At 34.1% G+C, this 25,766-nt stretch overlaps 1 protein-coding gene across 4 annotated transcripts in view; it reads right to left on the bottom strand.

Annotated features, from left to right (window-relative positions):
• Positions 1-25,766, bottom strand: part of EXOC1 (exocyst complex component 1) — a 51,265-nt gene that overhangs the window by 8,078 nt on the left and 17,421 nt on the right. Inside the window, exons 6-16 of one of the 4 annotated variants that reach the window (XM_045531653.1) lie at positions 24,299-24,526; positions 23,964-24,096; positions 23,221-23,330; positions 22,366-22,419; positions 15,963-16,112; positions 10,498-10,603; positions 5,802-5,846; positions 4,361-4,524; positions 3,685-3,792; positions 2,423-2,496; positions 1,661-1,889 (exon numbers count right to left, since the gene is read on the bottom strand). In XM_045531653.1, the coding sequence (XP_045387609.1) occupies positions 1,661-1,889; positions 2,423-2,496; positions 3,685-3,792; positions 4,361-4,524; positions 5,802-5,846; positions 10,498-10,603; positions 15,963-16,112; positions 22,366-22,419; positions 23,221-23,330; positions 23,964-24,096; positions 24,299-24,526 (1,401 nt within the window). The remainder of the gene's footprint in view (positions 1-1,660; positions 1,890-2,422; positions 2,497-3,684; positions 3,793-4,360; positions 4,525-5,801; positions 5,847-10,497; positions 10,604-15,962; positions 16,113-22,365; positions 22,420-23,220; positions 23,331-23,963; positions 24,097-24,298; positions 24,527-25,766) is intronic. The other 3 variants (XM_045531655.1, XM_045531654.1, XM_045531656.1) reach the window with 3 other exon arrangements.

Below are 25,766 nucleotides of genomic sequence, written 5' to 3'. Positions count from 1 at the left end.
GCTTGGGTACCAGATGAAACTGCCAGGTGCTATCTGTCCTGTTTTCTGTCCAACGTTCATGCTTTTTGCTCAATATTCACAGACCCATTCATTACCTTTTCAACTTCTTTATGCCTTAGGTCCTGCTCTTGTCCCAAATACCAAAATACACAACTTACTAAGCACATATAATCTACCAGATGCCATGAAAAGACCTGAATTAAAATAAAACAAAGGCATGAAAGGCAGAAGGAAACACCCTTCTCTTTAGTGGCAAAAGGTAGGCCCCTTTAGAGAGAGATGCAATTTAGGAGAAAATATGAATTTATACTTTTGTCTAGGTTACTTTATTTCTCTACCGCCCTGTCTTGAGAGTAACATGATCACTCTTTAATAAGCTATTATTAATTACTGCTATTACCACCACCACCACCACCACTACCATGACAAGCTATAAGTTAGCAGTAAGCTCTTATTCTGTGCCAGGCAATGTGCTAAGCACTGCATTTGAACCCATGGCTACGTCTGCCTGACACTACATCCTATGTTACACTGGGTTGAGAGGGCCTGTATGAAGTCATATTTTACTGATGTAAGCAACTAAGCCTTTATATTCTGGAAATGTATAGTGTCCTTATGATTTAGTATTCCAGCTACGTCACACGGGACTCATTATCTTAGCCTCTGGCACTCTCTTCCTTTTCCTTTTGGCTATCAGCCTGCAGTCAGACCTTCCCGGTTTATTATCACTTCTGGAGATGTAGGGGGAGGAGGTAGAGGGAAGATCAAATTTAAATAGTGAAATTTCATAGTTTTAAAAATTCCAAGTGAAATCATTTAGTAGGGAAGGAGGATTGAGCCTACTGAGGTGACATTTAGGTTTCCACAGTGGCTGTAGGTTGCTTTTATACCTTTCAAAGACTCAAAACATATTATTTCATAAAAGTATAACAAAATGACATAGATTTTAATTGCCCTGAATATTCTTACCTCCCATTATTCTATGGATATTTAAGAGCTGGATATAACTTAGAGGTTAATACAGTAGAAATATTCAGATGATACAAAATTACTTTTACATAATAAGTATATTAATAAAGTGAAACTTCTTTTAAGGACCTGGCCCAGACCAATTCATAAATACAAGCTCACCAAAATGTTAAGACAAGAAAGTTGCTAATAATTTTTATCTATTAGAAGGAGTGAGATGATAACTGCTGAAAGTTATTATAAAAACAATTTTTCTTAAAACAATTATTAGAGCTAAACTGTTAATTAAAATTTGAACAAATTAATCAAATTAATTTTCTTATTAGGATATATTAAAAGAACAACAAATCCAAGTGATACTTTCAATTGTTTCATTAAATCAATGGTCGTTGATCAGTAAACTGAGATGTCAGTAACCCAGTGGATCTCTTAAGCAGCTGCTGTCACTATGTCACTCACTCCAGAACATACCGAGATTCACCAGCATAGGAGGGAAACAAGCTGGCACGGTGCCATCCAACTAACTCTGTTCAGATACATTGCTGCCAACACCTTGCTTCAAGGCTTTGAGGGACATAAACAATAGACCTTCAACAGAATGCTGGAGATCCCTTAATTTAAATACATTTACCTATTTTTTATTTTTTAGCAGTGATTAGGATTCTAAGTTTTGTTTTTTTTTTAAACTTACAATGCATTTGTCAAAGTTCCTTTTGACAGTCACCAAAACATTTCCCAATGTAGTACTTAGAAAAGAAGCAGGGTCCACATTTTGGGCAGTCCACACATGGTGACTCATTTTGACTAGCATGTAAAGGGAGTTGAAGCTATCAATTTTATCTCCTAATGCAATTAGGTTGTTCAGTTCTGGCTCAATGCAGCGAAATATTTTAGTCATCATTTGGCGGATCATATCTTTCCTGTTCAGAAAACATACAAAATGTAGAAAGTCATTACAAGCTTCATGTGAATTCACCTTTAATTTTAATCCACTGAGTGGATATAAAATGACTAAAATACAATTAAATTTCACTTAATAATGTCCAAATATGATGAACTAATTCTATAGCAATTTTGATATAAACATATTTTACTAAAGTTAAGTTTTATCACTTACATTAGCTTTATGTCATTTGTAAAGCTGGGTCCTGAAATGTGCCTTGTGAATTCTAACAAACACACTGCAATTCAAAGCCTATCTGCTACCAGCAAACATCACGACTGATTGCATTTTGTTATTACTGGAATAAAGAAGAGTTGAAAAGCCAGATAATAGGACCAATTTTAATCCAGTAAAATGTTCAATAAGACAATGGACACATATGTCAGCATTCTGAGTGCTGTCAGGTTACTGAGAATTATCTGAACCTCTCAATGAGCAGCACTCCTCTGTGCTTCAATTTAAAGTTGATTTTTTTCCCAGAATAAACAGTAGATAATAACAAACACATACTCCGATGAAACAGGCAGTGGCACACCAGAATTATGTTGCCGTGGTGTTCCTCCATCCAGGTCCTCTGCTTCAGTCTGTAAAAATTAGTCACATACTTTACATAATAAAAGACCAACAATTTGACTAGTTTATATAGCAAAAGCCTGCTCAGTCTTAAAATTCCTAGGAGAGAATACATTATGAAAAATGAAGATTTTTAAAGGTGGATTACTGATAAAGCTAGCTATATAACTTAGAGTGTTATTTAAGAGTGCTTATGAAATGCCTTGTTCTTAGATTTTATCTGAGAATTTTTGTGGGGTGAGAAGCTGCATTAGTGTGTGTGCACGTGAGGGGAAGGAGGGTGCAGGAGGGTGCATGGGGCTAGGGTGGGGTGGGATAAGGGAATGAGAAGGCAATTCGACAAAAAAATAGAAAACATCTAAAAACAACTTCCAAAAGATAACTTAAAAAATTAAGGAAATCTTGTCAATCATTCTAATAAAACATCAGCATTTAAAAAAATGCTATAAAAAATTCTTACAAAAGCCCACACTTAAGCAAATATGCCACCAATAGCACCACTGACAAAGACAAACTCCAAACAATTTGAAATAACAATGAATTTCTTATTTATTTTATGACTGCTTTTTATATGTTAGTTATCTCGAGGCATAAATTTTTGAGATGACCTTAATATAAAAATGACTTTATTTGCCCTGTGTTTTAAAGTTCTTCAAAATAGTCTAGAAAATCTCTCATTTTATTCTCTTACATTTATGCCACCTGAAAGGCATGCTGAATAAGCATTATTATATCCACTTTACAGAAAACTGTAATTTGTTTAAGATCTCATAGCTGTTAGTAACAAAGCCATAAGAAAGATTCAGATTCAGATCTGAGGACTCTCTTTTCTTTTCTTTTTTTTGCTATAACGTGTGTATACACTCAAATATTATCTTTTTTTTGAATTATATTTTTTCTTGGTAACTACTAAAATGTAAAAATTACTTTTTAAATAATGTTCTTTGCAAAGTAAACTCAGACATTTTTCCACCTAATTTAGAAAATGTTTAGGTTTATGACATTCTGAAATATTAAATTATTAATAGCTGCCCAAACTTCAACTATCACTGTTTTTATCATGTGGTATCACAAAAATTGTTTTAAAAATGCCTATATCGTAAATTCTTTTCTTTTCTGTTCTGATAATGAAATTGTGACCATATATTAATTAGATTAATTAGGTCATAAATCCTAGCCAAAATAAAAGTGAGCCATACCATAGTTCCAGGCATACTTTGATGTTGCTGCAGTTTGAAAAATTTACTTATGAAGTCTTGTTCTGCCAGACATAGGGGCTCCAGTTCACTCAGCACCTGTTCAAAGATCTGAAGAAAACCAAAATGATCCTATAATAAAAGGACTGTACCAAATGCTTAAAATAACATTTCAAACTTAATTCTCTTTTCTGCAGGGACCATGGATCTATAATCTTAATAGAATGCCAAAGACAAACTCTTCTAATATTGACAGGGCAATGCAGTATTAACAAGGTAAAACAGGGCCATAGAACATATCTAAAATAAAACTCATAGTTATTCACTTCAAATCTGGAAAGAGGAACACGAAGTTAAACTTTTAAAACTTATTTGCTTCACAACAGCTGTTATTTTCTACTTTGCAGTTGCTCAAACAACTTAGATTTGAGATGCCAGCACTTTATAATTATAAAAAATACATTTTAATAAAGCTTTAATGTTAATTAACTGATAATTCACATTTCAGTTGCCATCTGAGTAGCAGTTTTTTTTTTCCGATTCCATTCTGAATTGGAAAGTAAGTCATGGTTAATATTTAAGAGAGCCAAAAGAGTCCAAATCTTTGAACACACTTAAAGCAATCACAAACTGCTGCCGGAAAAAGAAAACTAATATTAATGTTTAAGAAGTATTTTACCTTATCAAACTTGGTTCTGTCGGCAACATCGAGATCAGAAGCAGACATATTTCCCATATCCAACAAGGAAGATGACTGAGATCTGCGACTTCCTGAACTCTGCACACTGAGTTTATTTAGACTAGAAGTAGATCCAGTTAATTTCCCTGAACTTCCATGAAGACCTAAGAAATAATAAGACTTTGAAAGTTGTGATCTTCATGACTAAAAGATCCAGAGTACGAGTCAGGGCTATCTCCTCTATCTTCCACTGGCTTGGTGCTCCAGGGCTCATATGAGTTAGCGCACAAGTCTACCACATGGGACAGGTTGTTCAGTGTCCTTATCATTCATTAATATTTGTGTCCTACTCTGAGCGTCTTATAAAGAGAAGTGAAACTACACAGATCCATGGAATAGCACTGAAATGGACCTTAAGGGTCACATAATTTATGTCCTGCCCAGTATGACCACAAAGTTGCCTGGGTATATCGCTAAAGTAGGTGAGGATTTCTTTCCCATTCAAAAGAAAGGAATATGAATGAAGGTCACTGAGTTCTGTGTTACCACACTAGCTAATATGACTTCCTTGTATTTTGGAAGAAAATAGCAATATCCCAATGTAACTCGCCTCCACATTAAAACGATATATTAAGTTGAACCACAGAAAACTGCCCATACTTGATTATTTTGCCTTACCAAAAAAAGTCAATTACATTCAACTTAACATGTTCTGAACTCAGAAACTCTGCTTTTCCAGTAAGTGAACTGATTAATTATAGTCCTTTAAAAACTAAACAAAGAAAAAAAATACCCTGAAAACTTGTTATATTTAAAATACCACTGAATGTAATACATATATCACTAATCATATTAATATGCGACATCTGTTTTTAGGTAGAATTTAGGTATCCATCATAGACATGAGGAAAAATGAGAACACATGGTGGGACAATATCCCACATACACCAAGAGATTACAGTATTCAATTTTTAGAAGAAAATGTGATTTTTAAACTCAGAATTAAAGATAAACAATATAAAACATTTTAAAAAGACATTCTTCTTGAGTATTTCTCACTTAACTTTACAGAAGGGACAAATGAAGACATAATAGGGACAATTAAAGACAAACTTTGGCTTCATTAATGCAAAATCTGACCATATCTATAAGAATTTTTATAGATTTTCTAAACACAGCCTGAAAACAGAAGTATAATGGTTAAGTCTTTTCATAAATTTCTGACACAAAGTTCTACTACTAGCCAAATAATTTTAACTATATTACATATTTCTTGGATACAGCCATACCACTACCATCATGTTGGTTTCCTTTCACCAATACCTGGCAATCCAGAGCAATCAATATTTTTGGTGTTAACTTTTTCAAGACAAATAACTAATTTCTAGACATTTAACAAACATGCATTGAGAATACCTGCTAATACACTAAGCATACTCACTCTCTGTTTCCTGTTTGACAGCACTTTCTTTTCGAGGCAGTGTAGCTGTGATGGATTAGGTTGCAAGCATCAAAGACAAAGACAAGTTAATAAACTGCAATTTGCACAAACCATGCACAAGAGGAAGTTAAAGCTCTAGTTTAAAAGACACATGCAAAGAACCATGAACATCAAGTAACGAGAGGGGCAAACACATGTTTAGTTGGTCAGCTGTTTGAGAAATTCTATGAGAGAAAAAAAATTTACTTTTAATGTATTGGTTTTACTCAAATATTCAGGTAAAAACATCTATATTTGTAACCCCCCACACTTTAAACATTTTTTTTTTAAGTTTATAAGCCGGTACACTTAAATTTAAAAGACTGAATTTGTAAGTTTTAGTTTCTTGAGAAATGTAATTCAAGTAAATAATTTAATACAGTGGAAATTTATTAGAATGAAGTTGTAGATTTAGACATCAACAATCTTGTATTCCCTGTAAGCTCCTGAAGGGGATCTCCACTGTACTAAATAATTTTATACTACATCTAATAAAAAAATTAGGGACTTTAAAATCATTTTAATATTAAAACCAATTATCAAGCTGGGTTACTTAGTAACTGGCTTTGTGAACACCCAGAATGAAAGGTATATATCATAATAGTAACAATCAGGAGATGTGTGGATGGAAGGGTAAAGGCAAGGGAACAGATGTAAGAATTTGAATGCCTTTGGGGTCATTTGGCATTTCTTTTATTCTAAAACTTCTCTCTATATATTTACTAGATCAATTTTAGAGCTCATTTTGTGAAACATTCTAAACTGAAATTAGAAGTTGATGTGAAAGGCAAAGAAAGAAATCTAAGGATGAAACAGAAAATTAAAAAATAAAATTATAACCTAAAAATATCTTAAAAACAGAGAACAATGTGTCAACTCACACTATCCCTGCCAAATTTTAAGGCAAAAGCCCAAATATAAGCTACTAACTGGTCACACCAGTTGACGTGTGTATCTTCCCAGCCTTGGCTAGCTGAAGCTTAAGGGAATATGAAACAACAAGGCTAGACATTAAAGTGGCAGCCAGGGATCATGCCAGCCAATCTGAACAATACTCTCTAGTGGCCTTGAAGTGTCACTATGCTATGTGCACCAGGCCAGAGCAAAGCCTAACATTTCATATAGCTTTTTTTTCTAGTAGCCAATAAAGAATACGGAGTTACTAGTAGTACCTATTAACTATGATTTTGGGCTCATAAAAACAGTCTATATCATTTATCGGCAACAAGCAATAATACACAGGTAAAATGTTAAATATCTCTAAATAATACCCAGTAGAATATAAGCTTAAGGGTAGGGTTTTTGTTCATTGCTGTATTCCCAGCACTTAAACAGTGCTTATTATATAATAGGTGATTAATAAATATTTATTGAATTAATCTTTCAGCCAGCCCTGAATTCAGCCTTGTATTCAAGACTCCCTTTGGAATCAACAAGATCTTTTAGTCGAGAAAGAATGCTAAAATAATTTTGGCCCACCATTTTCAAGATTTTGGAATATTAAAAAGGAGGGAGTGCAATAATTGTGTAAATGTATATATTAAGGGGCTAAAATCTCATGTGTATATATATAATCTTAACTGTAGGAAGAAAAAACAAGATTTTAAAAATAATTACTAAATTTCCTTTGCCTGTCATTTCATTAAATACATTTGTAGAATACAAAGAAAAAAAAACACTAAAATATCCATCCCTTGGGGAAAAATTCCATGCCTCTGAGAATATCAAAATAAACCTATTAATCAAAAAGGGCCAAAACCTAGGCCAAGTGTGGTCGCTCACGACTGTAATTCTAGCACTTTGGAAGGATCGCTTGAGGCCAGGAGACCAGCCTGAGCAAGAGTCAGATCAGGTCTCTACAAAAAATAGAAAAATTAGCCAGGCATGGTAACTCATGCCTATTGTCCCAACTACTTGGGAGGTGGAGGCAGGAGGATCTCTCCAGCCCACAGTTTGAGGTTGCAGTGAACAATGATGACACCGCTGCATTCTAGCCCAGGCTGCACTGCAGCCAGGTGACAGAACGGGACTCTGGCTAAAAAAAAAAAAAAAATCCAGAACCTAAAGACTTTTTTTTTTGGTTGCATCGAGGATTCTGTTGCTGTACAGAACCTAAAGACTTTATCAAAAGAAAGATACTTTCCTGGTACTTTAACATATTCTGAATTATATGAACTAAGTAGATGTTAAAGAGAATATTCCACTGTTTCTCTATTACTATATTGACTATGCTGTTTCCTTTTGTTAAGAAACATTCATTCTGACTATTTTTCTTATCAGCATCTGTGAACCAGAATTTTAGGAGCAAGTAAAAAAGCAAAACAAATTTAAATTTCATTTATAGTTACTTAATTTTGATTCACTGAAAAGTTATATTTCCAAAATTTAAGGTTTCTATTTTAATTATAATTACAGATGATCCTCAACTTACAATGAGGTTACATAAACCCATTGTAAATTGGAAATACTGTAAATCGAAAGTGCATTTAATACACCTAACTTACCAAACATCATAGCATAGTCTAGCCTACCTTAAATGTGCTCAGAACATTTATATTAGCCTATAGTTGGACAAAATCATCTAACACAAAGCCTACTTTATAATAAAGTATTTACTATCTCATGTAATTTACTGAATACTGTCCTGAAAGTGAAAAACAGAATGGTTTTATGGGTACTTGAAGTACGATTTCTACTGAACGTGTACGGCTTTTGCAACATTGTAAAGTCAGAAGAAATCATTAAGTCAAACCATTGTAAGTTAGGGACCATCCGTCCTATTAAAAATTCATTTAATTTGAAACATTGAAAAGATATCTTTGAAAAACTGTACACTCTACCTTATTCAGAACTTCTCATTTGTATTTAACTTACAATTTATTTTTAAAATGTGGACTAACAAGTTAGAGCTTCAAAAATACGACAAACCATTTTTATCCCATGAATTGTTTAGTTTTTCTTCTCTTGTAGCTGATATCAAAATAATTGATACTGTAATTTTCTATGCCATCAATTGTCATAAGTTACTCTCCTGTTTCTTACTTAATAGATACATAAAAGAGATATAATTTTAACACTTTTAAAATTATAAAAGTGGTTTACAAACCTGTATTGTGCGAATTAAAAATATTTTTAACAAGATAATTTAATTTAAGAACATTTCAAGGAGTAAGCAAAGAAAAAATTTAGGTTTCAGGTTATGCAATGATAACATTAAGATACTACTACTGCACTTTATTTGTCATATTTTTATTATTTCATTTATCTTAATGTCAGACTTGATAAACTATTTATAATGATACTGGGATTAATGGCCTATTCAGGAGATAATTTTAGAAATATTTCCCCTTTACCTCCATTTTTCATATACTAAAGAAGAATTCTCTCAAAATAAAATGGTTTATTAACAAGTGGTGACAAATATACTTAATGAAAACATTAAACATGTAACTGCGTTAATAATAGGCTGTTTACTCAAAAAAAAAGCATAACATACCCACAGTGAAACATTAACAAGGATATAAACACACTGCTGTTTAAGAACAATTAACCTTTAGGATGAGTTAGCATTTCTGTTTCCAAAAGCCTATTGTCCCAAGTGTATCAGTATCTTTACCAAAGTGTAGTATATTTACACACAAATTCAATCCATTTCAAATGTCTGGACTAGTATAATCAATATATTAATGTTGCATTTAAAGAAAAAAAAACAATGAATTACAAAATAATTACCCACTAAAGACAGTCTCTCAGGCCTAAAGAATGGAAATATGTGCTATCAATTTTCACTTGTGTTTCCTGATGAACTGAAGTTGCTTAGGGAATAGGCTCCTTTCAACAAGCAAATGCTAAACTCATTATTCTAAAGGGGAGCTAGGCAGACACACTAAGGAGTACACAATGTAGCCACTTAAGGCCAGGTCTTGACTTGAATAGGCACAGAACTCCATCCAAAAGGAACTTCAGAGATGGGTACATGCAAGAGCAGAATGTGGCCTCGGCAAATCACCTTCCTCATAACTTGATACTTTCACTGGCTATTCTTTACGTTTTTGTGCATTTTAAGTATTTAGAAGCAACGAAAATTAACACGTTTCAAAACATCTCTTTAGAAAAATCAGGTATAATCACAGAAGAAATTCTGGTGACAGTTTTATAGCACCTTAGTAGAGGAGAAAACAAACTTTTTGATTGAGAACAGCCAGTGAGAAGTAAGAAGCCAGGAATCACTTTCATTTCTCTGTGGAGAGCAATGACTTAAGAGATCAGTGAGTTGCCCCCAGCTGCTATAAAAGGTCTTTTAGGGAATCAGAAACTGAACTCTCAGCATCTGTCTCTCAGTCTAATACTTTCTCTACATGACTGCTCTTGTTTTTCTCACCAACTGCCTTTCCTATGAATATATCTTTTTAATTATAGCATGAATGCACAATTGCTGTCATATTCACATCTTGTTGTATTTTAATTAGTAAAAAAATATTTACAGATACACATATTTGTCCTATGAAACAGCTATAAACCAAGCCAATATATTAGACCTCCTCTTTCATTAATTCTACTGTATCTTCTTCCACTTTGCTTAAAAAGTCTTAGAATCATTTGTCAAAACAAAATCATTTTTAATAGGAAGACAATGAACTGACATGCCTAAGCTTACCAAACTTCTTGCTTTCTTTAGTTGTGCCAGTCATCTTGATCTTTGCAACTTCAAAGAAATCTTTAATTTCTCTTTCATACAGTCGGGATAAATAATCCATGTAATTCTTAAAATAAAAGACACACTTTTTATTAATAAAACACATATAAAAATTTCCATTTTTCACCTCCCCAAATTCTTCGTTCTTAATTTTAATTTTGTGGTCCAAAACTTTGATGCATTTCATTGGATATAAAAGCAGGCTATTTTCTGACTTAAAAAAATCGAATAGGCATCATAACAATTTATAAAAATATGCAGTCAAACATAACCACACTTATATTTTCACTTTTCTATATTATCTTTTGCATATTTTAATTATCATTGCAATCATAATATATAGGGTATCTGAATCAGAGCAATCAAATTTCTCCAGTCTCATGCTGTAATGACAGCACAGTATTCCATTTTGTTGATGTACCATAATTTCGTAACCCAAACCCCTAACATAGGAAACAGAAGTGGTTTCAATGTTTTGGTAAGATAGACAATGTTACAGTAAGATTTCATCTCTAATGACTTGTTTCCTTGGAATAATTTCTTAAGGGTGGAATTATCAGGTCAAAAAGAGTATGGCAATCTTTATGACTCTTCTTCCATACTGCCATGTTGCTTTAAAAATGGCTATACTGATAATAAACAGAACATTTTGTCTCACTGAGCCTCTGTCAGTTCGGGGTATTACCCCAAAATAGGTTATTTTCAGTGAGAATTTAATTAGTATACCTCACAGTTTTCAAAATTAAATAATATATTTTGTTAAAACATTTGATTAATTCTTGCTTAAATAACATCATCTATTATTTAGCACACAGACTCATTTCTTCATTGTATCTGCTTTTTATCACACAAAAATATACTCTCAAGAAGTGTTCCTCAAAGGTGGAAGATCATATATATTTTTTGAGTCCTAAGTTACATGCCATACACAAGAGTTTGACTAAATTTAAATAAATCCACAGCAGAAAAATTGTACCTAGCTTTTAAATTTATCATGGAATCTAAATATTAACTTCTTTTATTATTTCAAATTAATATAACTGCTTTTAGAACAGGTTTACCTTGCCTTACAGATCAGCTGCACCTTTCAAAAGGTACATATTATGTAAATACTTGTATACTGACTCATAGTTCACCACTGCTTTTCTTATATCTCTATAAAATACTATTTTGACCAAGCATAATACAGATCCTGCCCTTTTTGTCATATACACTTCCCACATAGTCTCTATAAGAAAACTTAGTCAAATGAGCAATTCTTTCCCACGATCTTCACACAACTTTAAAAGCACATATAAATTGAAATTCCTATTTCATTGGGCTGTCTCACTTTTTCAATGGGATTCAAATGACCAGATACCCTTTTTCTGGTACTCAACAGAACTCACTGATGGCAAAGGCCACAGATTCATTTAACAAATACTGAAAGAATGGCTCTCACTGTAAGTACAGATTCCTCTTAGCACCTTGTATACAGCACCTAACTTAACATTTAACTGTCTTGAGTTTAAATACTGTTATCCTGAGCAGTCTTTTCAATTTTATTTTGCGCCAACTATAGAGTCTTCCAGAGACCTCCATGTTTTACATTTTCCTATACACAATAAGATGAATTCTACAAATGTGGAACTCAGGTTGAGAGAAGACACCTGAGTAATCTTCAAGACTGACTGTCAATCTCAGGAGGTTATTAGAAGAGGAAAGCTTGGGTCCTACCCAAGCAGGATGGACCATCTCTACTAAATGCATATCCCGGAGTCGCAGATAGGAGCAGCAGTCCTGGGGAGGAAGGAATCTGGGCAGTTGAGCTACCTCTGTTTTCCACAGGTTGTGATTATGTATACCAAAAGTCAGGGTTTTACTTACATTCAGCCTAAGTACAGCTGGGGGCAGTGCTAATAATAATTGTTATTCCTAAAGAATTTGGAACAGACTTTTCCTGTTCCTGCTAGAAAGTATTTCTTACTAAAAAAATACTGGTTTGTTTGTTGCCTTCTTTCTTTTCTTCTTTCGTTCTTTTCTTCCTTCCTTTTTCTTTTTTTTTACGAAATTTCTGTCTTTGGCAACACTGCGGCAACCAAATTAGTTTAAAAACACATAATTTGTCCAAAGCTCAAACCACAGGATCAAGTAACATTCCCGGGAAAAAGTCAGTTTCACCAAAAAAGCTCACTAATATTGACAATCAAAAATAGGCCGGGCACGGTGGCTCACGCCTGTAATCCTAGCACTCTGGGAGGCCGAGGTGGGCACACCGCTCGAGCTCAGGAGTTCAAGACCAGCCTGAGCAAGAGCGAGACTCCATCTCTACTAAAAATAGAAACAAATTATCTGGCCAACTAAAAAAAAATATATATATATATAAAAAAAAAATTAGCTGGGCATGGTGGCGCATGCCTGTAGTCCCAGCTACTCAGGAGGTGAGGCAGTAGGATCACTTAAGCCCAGGAGTTTGAGGTTGCTGTGAGCTAGGCTGACGCCACAGCACTCACTCTAGCCCGGGCAACAGAGCGAGACTCTCTCTCAAAAAAAAAAAAAAATAAATAAATAAATAAATATATATATATATATATATATATATACCCTGAGCAGAGAATAATTCCATAAATCATCACTAGGTTGGCTATAGTTTTGTTTCTTCACTTTAAATTACATTCATGAGTACTGCATTATATATAAAGATAGGGCAATAATACTAAGAACACAATTAGGCAAAAAGCTTATTGATTACTTATTTGAATATTCACTAGGGGACAAAGGACTTGTTGGCACAAAACTCTTGAGGAGATATAATTTATGATTAATTATTCAAAATATTAATCCTCCTAAAACTCCAAAAGGTAAAGAATTCCAGTAATGTGAATATTTTTCCTTAAGATATTTCTAAATCAGAATTCTGTTAAATGAAAACAAAATAAAATATAACATAACAGTAGAGTTGCATAACATTTAATAAACTAATTCTGAGGAACAAAAATAACTTTACATAAAATAGCTAGCCAGATAAGATGTATATAAATACCTCAGAGGATAAATTTTTTAGAAGTATTTTCAAGTTATAATTTTAAATATTATTTATTTTACCTGAGTGTATGTCCCCTGTCTTACGACCTCAGTTTAGAAATAGAGGAAGCCAGATTTTACTTTTAAACGGGCAAAGGCACTTCAATGAGAAAATACAGAAAGACTGCCACATAAAAATGTCCTGCTGTCAAATACATTGACATCAGTGGATTGATAGGAACATACAATTTGCCTCTTTTAATTCTTTTTCTGTTTAGATAGCCACAGAAGGTGTAAATTAAAAAAAAAATTTTTTTTTCTTTTTCAACTTGCCTCTTTCTATCACACTTCTCATAAATCTCCACCTAACCTTCTGCCTTCTCTTGAAGCATGGGTCTAAGATACTATATAGAAGTTGATTTTATATTAGCAATCCTAATATTCTCATTTCACAGAGACAAAAGGTACCACTCTTTCCAATTCCAGAACATCATTTAGGGCCACAATGTCCACATAATTATTATGAATTATTAACATAGCTTATGCATTACTTAGATTTCTTATTTTTAAACTCCAAATTCACAAAAAAATACAGATAAAAGATTTTCAAGTGTTTCTCAAGGTATTTCACAATTTTAACTAAACTGTTCTTTCAGCCAGGACTACCTAGCATTAAGTATTAGCTATTAATATATCTGAATTAGATAGGTGGTAATTCTTTGGCTGTTATTTTTTTAAAGGGACATGATATTCAATTCCTAAACTAAAGGTCACAGCATAAACACCAAAAAAGTAGTCTCCCTATGACTTTCTGCTACAATGGCTATTAAATCTAAGTCAGCTCGTGTCATTCTATGCCTCAAAGCCCACCAATACTTCCCCTCCCCACCCCACAATGTCACGCCAAAATCCTTACAGTGGTCCACAATTCCTTCCAGATCCACCCTGTTCATGACTCCTTCTCTGACTACCCTATGTGAAATTGTACCCTTCGCCTAGTCCTGGCATTCCCTGCTTTATTTTCTCAAAAGCACTCAGTAGCACCTTCTAACATACTATATAATTAGCATGTTTGTCTTTCTTTCTCCTCTTGCTCTGAGAAGGCAAGTATTTGCCTGTTTCCTTCAATGATGTATCTCTAGTACTTATTTACAAGTGTTAGCGTATAACAGGTATTCAATTCATTTACTGAATATATGAAAAAATGACCCTGATATTTCTCATTTGGTGAATTTTAGGCAATGGGATTAATATATACCACTGTTCCAATTTCCAAGCCCAGCAAGTTTGGCATCATGCTGTTCCTTCTGCCTTTGGAGTTTCTCTTTTGGTTTACATTCTCTCTCCATTCCTACCACCATCTTCCTGGTTCAAAATTTCATTTCATCTGAATTATTACATTAGGTTCTTAATTAATTTTCCCTGTGCTTGAGGAATACTGTTAAGTCCCAGAGCTCATCTTTTTCAACATAATTTCTCACTGCTCTAGAATATGAAATTTCTGCTTCAGTCACACTTAACCTCCTCGTTGTCCTAGACAAGGGCCTACTTTTCCCGGCTTTGTCTGCACACCTTGCACTCCACCTCTGGAATGCCCTTCCTCTTATTTCTGGTTTATCTAATTGCACTCATTATTAACTCAATGGACTGTAGAGTCTAGCTACTCGGGAGGCTAAGGCAGGAGTATCACTTGAGCCCAGGAGGTTCGAGGCTGCAGTGAGCTATGACTGGTGAAAATGAGACCCTGTCTCTAAAAAAAAAGAAAAAAACCACCTCAGCTGAAGTTCAGTATCTTCCATGTTTCACCCACGGCTTCAGGACATGAATTTCCCTTCTCTAAACTGCCCCATATTTAAACTCACTTCCAGTTTAGTACTTAATTTTTTGCAGATTGTTTTATGTATGATTCTTCCTAGTCAGATTTAAGGCTCTTTGGAGGCAGCAGCTTGTTTGTTAGGCCGCAGGTAACTGGAATAGTGGAATATTTGCTTAATAAAGAGGCATTTTATATTTTCTTTGCAGAACAGATTATAAATTCTTAGAGGACAAATATCTCATTCACAGGTCTTCACACTTCCTAGTTTCTGTATTGTACATAAAGAAGCCCAGGAAATAATCAGAGCATTTAATGAAACTGTGCCTTAGGCTACAGTACGGCTTAATACTATCTTATACTGAAGTTCAAAATTTAGCTCTTCCTTATCTAAGTAAATAAAATAAATGTTATCCCTGGTTAATGAGCACTGAGAAACTCCATCATTTTCTGCTTTGCTAAGAACATGCTACAGAGTATTTCAAACTTGGGGAACTGAACACATGACCCTTTTTCCCCCCTCCTACCTCCAACTTTCCCATACATGACATTTTGATTCTAAAAGACTACACTTTATATCCAGTGAGTAGAACGGATGTCAAATCCACACCTTTGTCAGTCCCTCATATTTTGCATAATCTGTACTCTTTAGCCACTCCATCAGCTTGGCATATCGGAGCAAATCTCTATGAAATGGATGATGATTGGGTAGAGTCAGTTCAATAGAATGTTGAGCAAGAGTTGAACTCTGATCATGACCCTAGAGTGAGTAAATAGGCAAATAAATATCATTAACAGTACAAAGAAACATTGTTACAATAAAAAATTTTAAACAATGACCAAGTGTGAACAAGCAAAACCAACAAAACATAGAAAAATAAAAAACAAATACTTACTTGTTTACTTTCATCATCCTGTCACTGAAAACCACCACCATAAAATAATCATAAACACAGAAGAATGGCACTCTGATAAATCAACTACTCACTCCATCTTCTAAAGGAGTTGAGAACGAATGTTTTAATCAAGGTTATCTCTCCCATATCGTATCATTTTATAATTTACTAAGCAAATTAACTTCTTGATACAGTCTGAATTAAGAAACACACCAAATAAGGAAGTCATTCAAAACAAATGGTCTACATTTACTACGGTACTCCCACTAGAGTCTACACTATTGAAAACAACAGATAAAAATATATAGAATTTTAGAGCTCAGAAGGACCATAGCTGACTATATCCAGGCTTTCCAGGATAATCCTTATAATAACAATGTAATTTAAATTTTTACATTAAAGTGCTTTGTGAAATAAATAACTATTCATGACTTTGTTTTTTAACTTTAACAAGACTTTTATATGAGTAAATTAATAAGTTAACAAACAGCTTTAGATGATGTATCTCGTCTTTTGCTTTGGAAAATACAGACCTGGTAGATCATCAGATCCAATAACCCTATTTTCTAGAAGAAGAAATTGAGGCTCAAAGGGCTAAGTGATTTGCTCATGTCACATAGGAAGAAAGCTAGAATTGGAACCTTGGTCATCTGTGTCTCATTTGTGTTTTCTTTTAATAACCTGTCATATGAAATCGTTTTAACCAAACTCAAAAATTGCAACTGCCTACTAGTTATTGGTATATTAAAAAAAATCTTCCCAGTTTTCTTTTGAAACTGTCTAGTTCTCCTTCTCTGCTACTTGGTCAACATTTGTCATGGGACTCAAAGTTAATATCTAAGAGACGGGGAGTTGAAAGATCAAAGAGTAGATTCCCCTGAAAACCTAATTTACCAACAACAAGCAAAGGGCAAAACAAGACGGATTTATTTGAAGCCATTCTCAATTTGATTTGCTTAGATAGTCAGAAGTTATTTCTTAGCATTTTGGGTAAACTCTATTAAAATGAGACTGATGGAATTTGAGGGATGGTTAACTCATTTCCTGGTAAAATTACTTAAAGCTAATTATGAATGTGTATTATACTAGCCGATATACATTTGCTTAATAAGCATCCTGAATGTAAAGAATTTAAATTATTATTTTTTCTGTCTCTGGTGCTTGAATCAGAATAAATTCTTTTACTTTAAAAGAGATTTTTTTCATCTAATTTAAGTGCTTTGCTATACACACAAAATATGAACTTAGTGGTTATGGATTTTTTTTTTTTTTTTTTTTTTTTTTTGAGACAGAGTCTCACTTTGTTGCCCGGGCTAGAGTGAGTGCCGTGGCATCAGCCTAGCTCACAGCAACCTCAGACTCCTGGGCTTAAGCGATCCTACTGCCTCAGCCTCCCGAGTAGCTGGGACTACACGCATGAGCCACCATGCCCGGCTAATTTTTTTGTATATATATTTTTAGTTGGCCAGATAATTTCTTTCTATTTTTAGTAGAGACGGGGTCTCACTCTTGCTCAGGCTGGTCTCGAACTCCTGACCGCGAGCGATCCACCCGCCTCGGCCTCCCAGAGCTAGGATTACAGGCGTGAGCCACCGCGCCCGGCTGGATTTTTTTTAAAATTTTTCTTTTAAATACTGAGTATCCACAAAGAAAAATTTCTGGCTCAGAGGAATAAAGAGTTTCCTAGTAATTGAGGGGTACCTTTACAGCAAGAAAGATGGTAGTATAAGACATACCAAATACTAAATTTCCATCACTGAGTCCCTTCTTCATTAAAGTTTTCAAATTAATCTGATGGAAAATTTCCTTCATGTGACACTATATTCCCAATTTAAAATGGAAATTTAAAAAAGGAAGGATCCATAGACATTATATATAAAAAATGGTAAAGAACAATCCATATACTTCTCAAATTCGTCTTACTGATAGCTACTTAGGTTAACTTGGGAACCTGAACTAGAGACGACAGAAAAGTATCATAAAACTGGACTGACCAACTCAAAATAACAAGAATGAGAATACAGAGGCAACAGAAGTTCACAGGTATCACAGATTTTATATACAACTGTATACACATCCATAATTCCTTCCTATAATTCTAAAATCCAAAAAGCTCTGAAAATTCAGTTTGAGCTTGGTACCTAAACTATTTTGTTGCTGAAACTTGACCTGACCTGCCATGGGTCTATTTATAGTATTTAGAATGACTATTCATATTTTTTGCTGCAGAAACATTATGTGCTTGCTTGCAATGATTATATAATATACAGCATATGTACTGCATTACTTTTCTAAAATCTGAAAAATTCTAAAAACACAATTACTACTTTGGCGACCTTGTCATCAGGAAAAGAAAAAATAAAAATAAATAAATAAATAAAAATACAATTAACTCCAAGAGTTTTGAATAAGGGAGAATGGACCTCTGTGTATGTTCTTTTCCAGATGGCTAAATGAATATAAAACAATCACATCTTCCAACAGAATCAAGGAGGACCAAGAGCTACAGTGTTGAAAAATGGTTCAGAACGCCTAGGCACCCATATCTTTTCTGTAAAGGCTAATAATAAACATGAACAAAATTAATATTAAACAAAACACACAGGTATTACCATTATCCATCTCTATAGTTGCCAAACGTCAACATAAACATTACATTACAGAAATGTTTATTAATTGCCACATCAGAAGAACGATCGGGATTCTACAGAATCGCATGTATTAGACACTAGATATACATAGATAGTATAGTTTTAGGTCTACTAATAATGTCTCCAAACTGTGTGTCTTAATTAGTCACACTGACTTAAAGGGGAAGACTATTTGACAGACTTACTATATCTTATACATGTTTTCTAAATATTTTGTTTTTATTAACAATAATGTGTCATTATCTAAAACAATCTTCCTCAATTTTTCTCAATGATTCAAGATTCAAAAGTATCATTTATGCTCTCCTACAACTGTTTATTCAGGCTAGTAAATGTTAAGTTACATTATTTACTTTAGTGCCAGGAAATCAATCATTAAATACTTCTCCCGAAAACAGAAGAATTAATCATTATCATTTGTAGAATATTTTACAGTTTACAAAGCTCTTTTACATATATTACTATTTAAAGCTTTCCTGTGAAAACATCATTTTAACATCATTATCAACTGAAAAATTCACTTCTAATATAAAGAACATCATTACCTACAAACCATTACTATTAAAATGTATTAAATGTTACTGGTGTTAACAAAAGAAGATTTAATTTTAGAGAAAAAAACTCAAAGCAAAGTTACAACGAACATCATGAGAACAGATCTTTTTTATTATTTTTTTATTATTATTATTCTTTTTTTTGAGACACAGTCTCGCGTTGTCGCCCAGGCTAGAGTGAGTGCCATGGCATCAGCCTAGCTCACAGCAACCTCAAACTCCTGGGCTTAAGCGATCCTCCTGCCTCAGCCTCCCGAGTAGCTGGGACTACAGGCATGCGCCACCATGCCCAGCTAATTTTTTCTATATAGATTTTTAGCTGTCCAAATCATTTTTTTCTATTTTTGGTAGAGACAGGGTCTCACTCTTGCTCAGGCTGGTCTCGAACTCCTGACCTCGAGCGATCCACCCGCCTCGGCCTCCCAGAGTGTTAGGATTACAGGCGTGAGCCACCGCGCCTGGCCGAGAACAGATCTTAATCCTAATTCTTTCTCTAGCTTTTAACCAGAGATCTGTCTGTGGTTAGGAAAATGTGACATGTGCTTAAGTAAATAATTTTTGTAAAATGAACTGAATAATAATGGTCTACTACACAGGTTTTATTTTACTATATGATCTTTCTGTAAATGTATGTTGAAAGAAAATTTCCAAACATGAGCTTCTAGCAAAAAATTCCACAACTTCAGTTTTTTTCTGTTTGTACTTTTAGGCCAGTGCATCTTAGTTCATTTTCATTTTCTCTATTTGCATAATCAGTCTCATCATGTTGCTAAAGACAGTACAGAATCATGAGGTCTTTGAACCAAAAAAAAAGGGCTGACAGCAGTTATCCTTTCAAAACAAATCTTTCAAAAAAAAACCACAAGAATTTTCAAAAGGACATATTCTCTATGCAAATATTTCCTGAATTTCATTAGCCTTAATTTGACTGTCTGCTTTCAATATCATAACCCTAATTAGATTCTCCTGGCTGAATATCCTTCAAAATACACAAATCCCTACCTAGTAAATGGAAAAATTATGAGTAAGATAATTTCAGTGGAAGCTGAATGTATGAGATCTAAAAGATCCAAAAGCAGCTAGCCACCTGTTAAAAATATTACTCTCATATATTATAGTAAGAAGTGAATATTACATAAAAATGCATTTTAAGTTTCACTGAGGTATTAATATGAAAGTTGCATAGATAGCATGCTCTGGATCAGTGATTCCCAAAGGCAATTTTTTTTTGTTGTTTTTTACTGGCTTACAACAATATGAGAAAAACAAAATGGAGTGAGTTTCTCAAAGAAGTAAATGTATGAATTTTTAAAGTCCAAAAGTAAGCCCTTCCTATTCTTTTAGTGCCAAAGTGTCATTTTTAGAATGAAAAGATAGTGAAAGTAGATGGCAGTATTTCTTTCTAAAGGTCTTTACTTGGCAAAATAAAATATTGGTGACTGGGTCAGTCTCCAAATTTTATTTCTTTTAGCTTTACTGATTTGTGAATTTTAAAAAGACTGGGAATCAATGCTCTTCAATTACTGCTATGTTGTGATCAATAGATTATTTTCACTGGGTTCTTCCATACAATATTTATAAATGTTCTAATAACTATACATTTGCTGTAAACTGTATGGACTGTGTTCCACTTCTACCTTATCTGTGATTCTATATCTGACTCCTTAAATCCTCAGTGAATTCACTTTTGATTAAACCTCTTTAGCACTTACAATCCATAATACAATTAGCAACTGTATTATACGCATTGCTGCAGAGCTTTAAGTACATTACTCTTAACTCCTCTTCATAAGCATCTCAAGGGCAGGCATCATTTCTTATTCTTACATATGGACAACAGTGAGTATACAATGGGCATACAATAAAAATTTCATGATTGACAAAGAAATGCATCATAATATGTTAATCAAATTTTCCCAGCTGGTTTCTCTTCCAACCAGGAATAGAAATACCCATGTTTCCTGACTCTTTTGCTAGGTAACCTGATGCACTGAAGTCAACATATAGAACACTTCTTTCTTATACGTGGGGATATCCGCTTCCACCTTCTTCAGCATATCCAGGTTATTGTAGCATTCAGGTTTTTAACATGCATCACTCACATGTAACAATACATATTATATTTTCAGAAATGGGAAGCATTCATTTTAAAACAAAGCTATTAGTTTACAAGGCAAAGAAGCAAAATCATAAATAACTGCATGTTAAACAGTTAAGGGTAAAGAAAGGACGATTATTTCTCATATAGTATTTTCAGTATCATCTATTAATACAAATGTGGATAACTCGTTGTCAATAGTGTCATTTTTAAAAACTAAGGAACTGTGTAGGAATAGATGTAACCGAAATGATAATGTTAGCAAAATGTAAATTAGTATTTCCTATGTGACTTCTAAGTTTACTTTTTTCTTGACACTTTTCAGGTCAAGTAAAATGTTGAGGGAGTCTTCCCTGACCTCCCCCTCCCATGCTTTAGTGAGGTAGTCTTCCTTTACATTCCCACAGTACCACTGTCACATTTATCCTTCCTGAGTATATTTGTCTGTTTTCCCTTCCCTAGACTGTGAGCTACTGAAGGGCAAGATCAGCCTCTCATTTACCCCAAGTCAACGTCTGGTATGTACCTAAATCACCTGGCAAATAAATGATTACTAAATAAATGAAGGAACAAATGGGTAAAAAAAATCACAGAAAGAAAGGCAAGCAGAATGAGATTAAATGCCTTTTTAATCAAAATAAACTCTTATCTACTATGAGCCACTAAAAAACTGCTACAAATGTGGTTAACGGGTAGCTTCAATCAGTAAGTTATATTATAATCTATAAAGATTCTGCTGCTGTTAAGTTTAGCAAACTTTATAGAAAATAAAAAAAGGAATTAGAGAAGCTTGAGCCAAATTTGATGTACTCACAGGAACCGAAAGAAAGTAGGACCTGTTATAGAGTTGAAGGAGGGCCTGAGTAAACTAATCGGAAATAAAATACAGTAAATACAATTGTTTTAGAATATTGCAAAGTAAAAACTTAGAATCCAATGTTTTTAAATAGCATTTCTTGATGAACAAGATTTCCCTCCATTTTTTTTCGCTCAATAACCCTAATAAAATAAAAGGAATAAAAGAGACCAAAAAAAAAAATAAGAAACCTATTTCACTATGCTAGATATTAAAATGCTTTCTATTTAAATCCCTCTAAGGTTCTTTTAATATTGTTAACATTATTACCACATCCTTAATTACAACATCCCTTTCCATATAAAAACGTAGGCAAAGCATTTATACAAAGATTAAATCAACTGAAATTGACAGTTGAGCTATACTCATTTTCTCATATATATACTATGTATGTAAGTACATAGAGCTTATGAAACATTTAAAACACTGAATCAAGTCCTGGTTCTCACCTCAAAATACTGAAAAATAAAACAGGTCCAACAGCAAACATATAACAAGTTTGGACCTACTTTTATAAATAAGAATGTCTAAATGATATATGCAATTGATATATAGTTATTTATTTGATTTCTAGAATCAGAGAGTTTCAGCCTAAAGGAACTAGACTACCTACCTAAGGAGGGAGCTAAGCCCAAAGTACATCTCATAAGCAAATAAGTATACATTTAAAAATCTTAAAATCAAATAAATGTGTGAAGAAATTTATTGCAACCTCAGTTAAACACATCAAATTTTTCTGTGGAAATTTAAGTTTTAGGCAATATGTAAATGAACTACAGGAACATGCCAGTTTTAATAATAAACGAAAATTACCTGCTGAACAAAAACATTGTTGAGGTGATTGGCCAGTCTCCGGGCAAAATGCTCTCGCAAATCACTGAAACGCTGCTGCTGCTGTTTGACCGCCAAAAGCATGTCGTGGCCTGAAACAGACGTTTCTTGACTGATTTAATGGCTACAGAGATTTCCTTGATGTTCAATGAAACATTAAACATGTCTGAAGTTTCGAAGAACTCAGTTTTACCAGTTTATTCATTTGCTTTATAAAAAGTAAGCAGGAGAAAAAAATGGTAAAGCCCAGTGGTTCTCAAAGTGTGGTCCTGCCTCGGCATCACTTGTGAGCTGTTAGAAACGTGGATTCTAGGACCTGAGCCCAGATCTACTGAATCTCGGGATGGGGCCTGGCAGTCTACGTTTTAGCAAGCCCTCCAGGTGATTCTGAGGCACACTCAAGTTTTGAAACCACGGCCTAGAAAAACCTTATGCTCTCTGATCTAACCAGAGCATCTACTTTGTGCTAGGTTCTGTGGACAGTGCTAATAAAATAAAGATCATGGTGTTAACTAGAGTCACTGATGGTCAATCAGAAGGAAATGAAGTGAAAAAGTTCTCAGTGTCAACAGAAATAAGTTGGGCAATCTGTGAAACTTGTTTGAGTAGCTAATGATGTAACCTAAACCACTTGTCCCATGCATTTCTTGTCAAAATCTTTATACCAAGCTACAGGATTAGTTTCAAATTCTTGGTCAGATTGTTATCATTTCCAACAAACATACCTGGTCGAAGAGCTACATTCATGCACTGCAGGAGGGCATCGGCAGCATTGGTGCAGGCCTCAATACCTTTGGAAGAAGCAAGATCTCCTTCCTGAAGGGCCTTTATGTGACCTTTGGCTAAGTCCATGTGGTTCTGGAATATATGCAAAAATACAATTTGGACATGTAATTTTGGGAAATTTACAGACAAGATGTTACTTAATTCTATCACTAGGTCTTTGGAATTATTTTGAATCCTGTTCTCATAAGGAAATTAGGAAATGTTTACAAGTGTGTTTTATATATTGTCATTAGTGGGCTTTTTGTTGTTGTCGTCGTTGGTAATTCACACTTACCACAAGGAACTCTATCTCAGACAGGAGTTTTACAATATTAGTGTTACTAAGATGAATTAGGTGGTTGCTTTCAGAGATCTGATCCATTTGTTCTTTTACACTTTGGAGCATTTCCTCATAACTGCTCAGTTTCAACTCAATCTGATCCACCTCCTTTAGAGCCTCATCCAGCAATTGCATCAGGATGTTCACTTGTTTTTCAGAGGCCATGATTGACTGGATGTTGGCCTACAAAGTTAAAGACAAGAAAACACCTCTTGTTATTTAAATGCGTAAAAGAAGCATAAAGATAAAATGTTGCTAAATCTCTCTGAAACCTGAAAAACAAAAATGGATATACATGTACCCATCTACTTTGGCTTATCACTTCATATTTATGTTCCTCCACTTTTTAACAGTATTTCATGACAGGACACTGGCCTCAATATCAAGGTTAGGTACCATGCCTCAGAATTTTATAGTTCCACAGACAACACAAGTAGGGTTCTGTCCCAGAATGTGTCATCAGTAATGGCACATTCTCACGAAATTTAAGGACTTTAGGCCATGTCATCTGTAACATATCTTCCAATTCTATCAGCTATTGAAATTTTCTATTCTTCTTAACATCTATGTGAAACCCTAAATAAAAGCACAATCACCTTTGTAATATCTTAGGTGAGAGGGTAGCAGTGTATACCAATCTTTGAATCTTGTATACCACTTTAAAACTAATTTATAACTGTAGTATGATTGGTTCTTAACAGGAAGTAGAAGAGCATGTGGCCAAAAGATAGAGCCTTCTATTATCTTTTTTCTTTCTCTTTCATCTGCAACTTTGGGGTTTTTTTCCAGGCAAAGCAGTAATGAATTACCCTCTCCTTATCACTATTTTCTAAATCAGCGGTCCCCAACCTTTTTGGCACCAGGGACTGGTTTCACGAAGACAATTTTTCCACGGACTGGGGATGGGAGGGTGGGATGTTGTGTGTGTGCGTGTGTGTGTGTGGAGCTCAGGTGGTGATGCACGGCCTATTTTCTAATGGACTGGTAACGGGCCACAGCCTAGGCCTGAGGGATCACAGTTCTAAATGATTCTGACTATTGATTCTGAATTCCCTGAAATAAGGAAACTGTCCAATCCAAAATTAAATTACAAAGCAATATGACGGCTTGGGACATATATACAATATTAATTAGAATGGAAAATATAAATCAAGAAGCCATATTAAGATGGCAAGTAACATAGTATGATTAAAAAACTTGGACAAGAAATTAAAATAATATTGACAGTTGATGTGGTTTCACACATTATTTTATATACTATTCATACTAATTCGGGTGTAAATACAACACAACCTTAAAAGTCAGCAGGGCTCAGAACCCACTGATATCTCTTAAGTAACAGAATTGGGGTTTGAATCTGTTCAGGAAAATTCCCACTTTGACACTTTGAAATCTCGTCTAGTCTTTGCTTCCAGTGCATTTT

Source organism: Lemur catta, chromosome 19 (genome assembly GCF_020740605.2).
Source record: "Lemur catta isolate mLemCat1 chromosome 19, mLemCat1.pri, whole genome shotgun sequence".
NCBI lineage: Eukaryota > Metazoa > Chordata > Mammalia > Primates > Lemuridae > Lemur > Lemur catta.
This window is presented reverse-complemented; position numbering and strand designations above follow the sequence as displayed.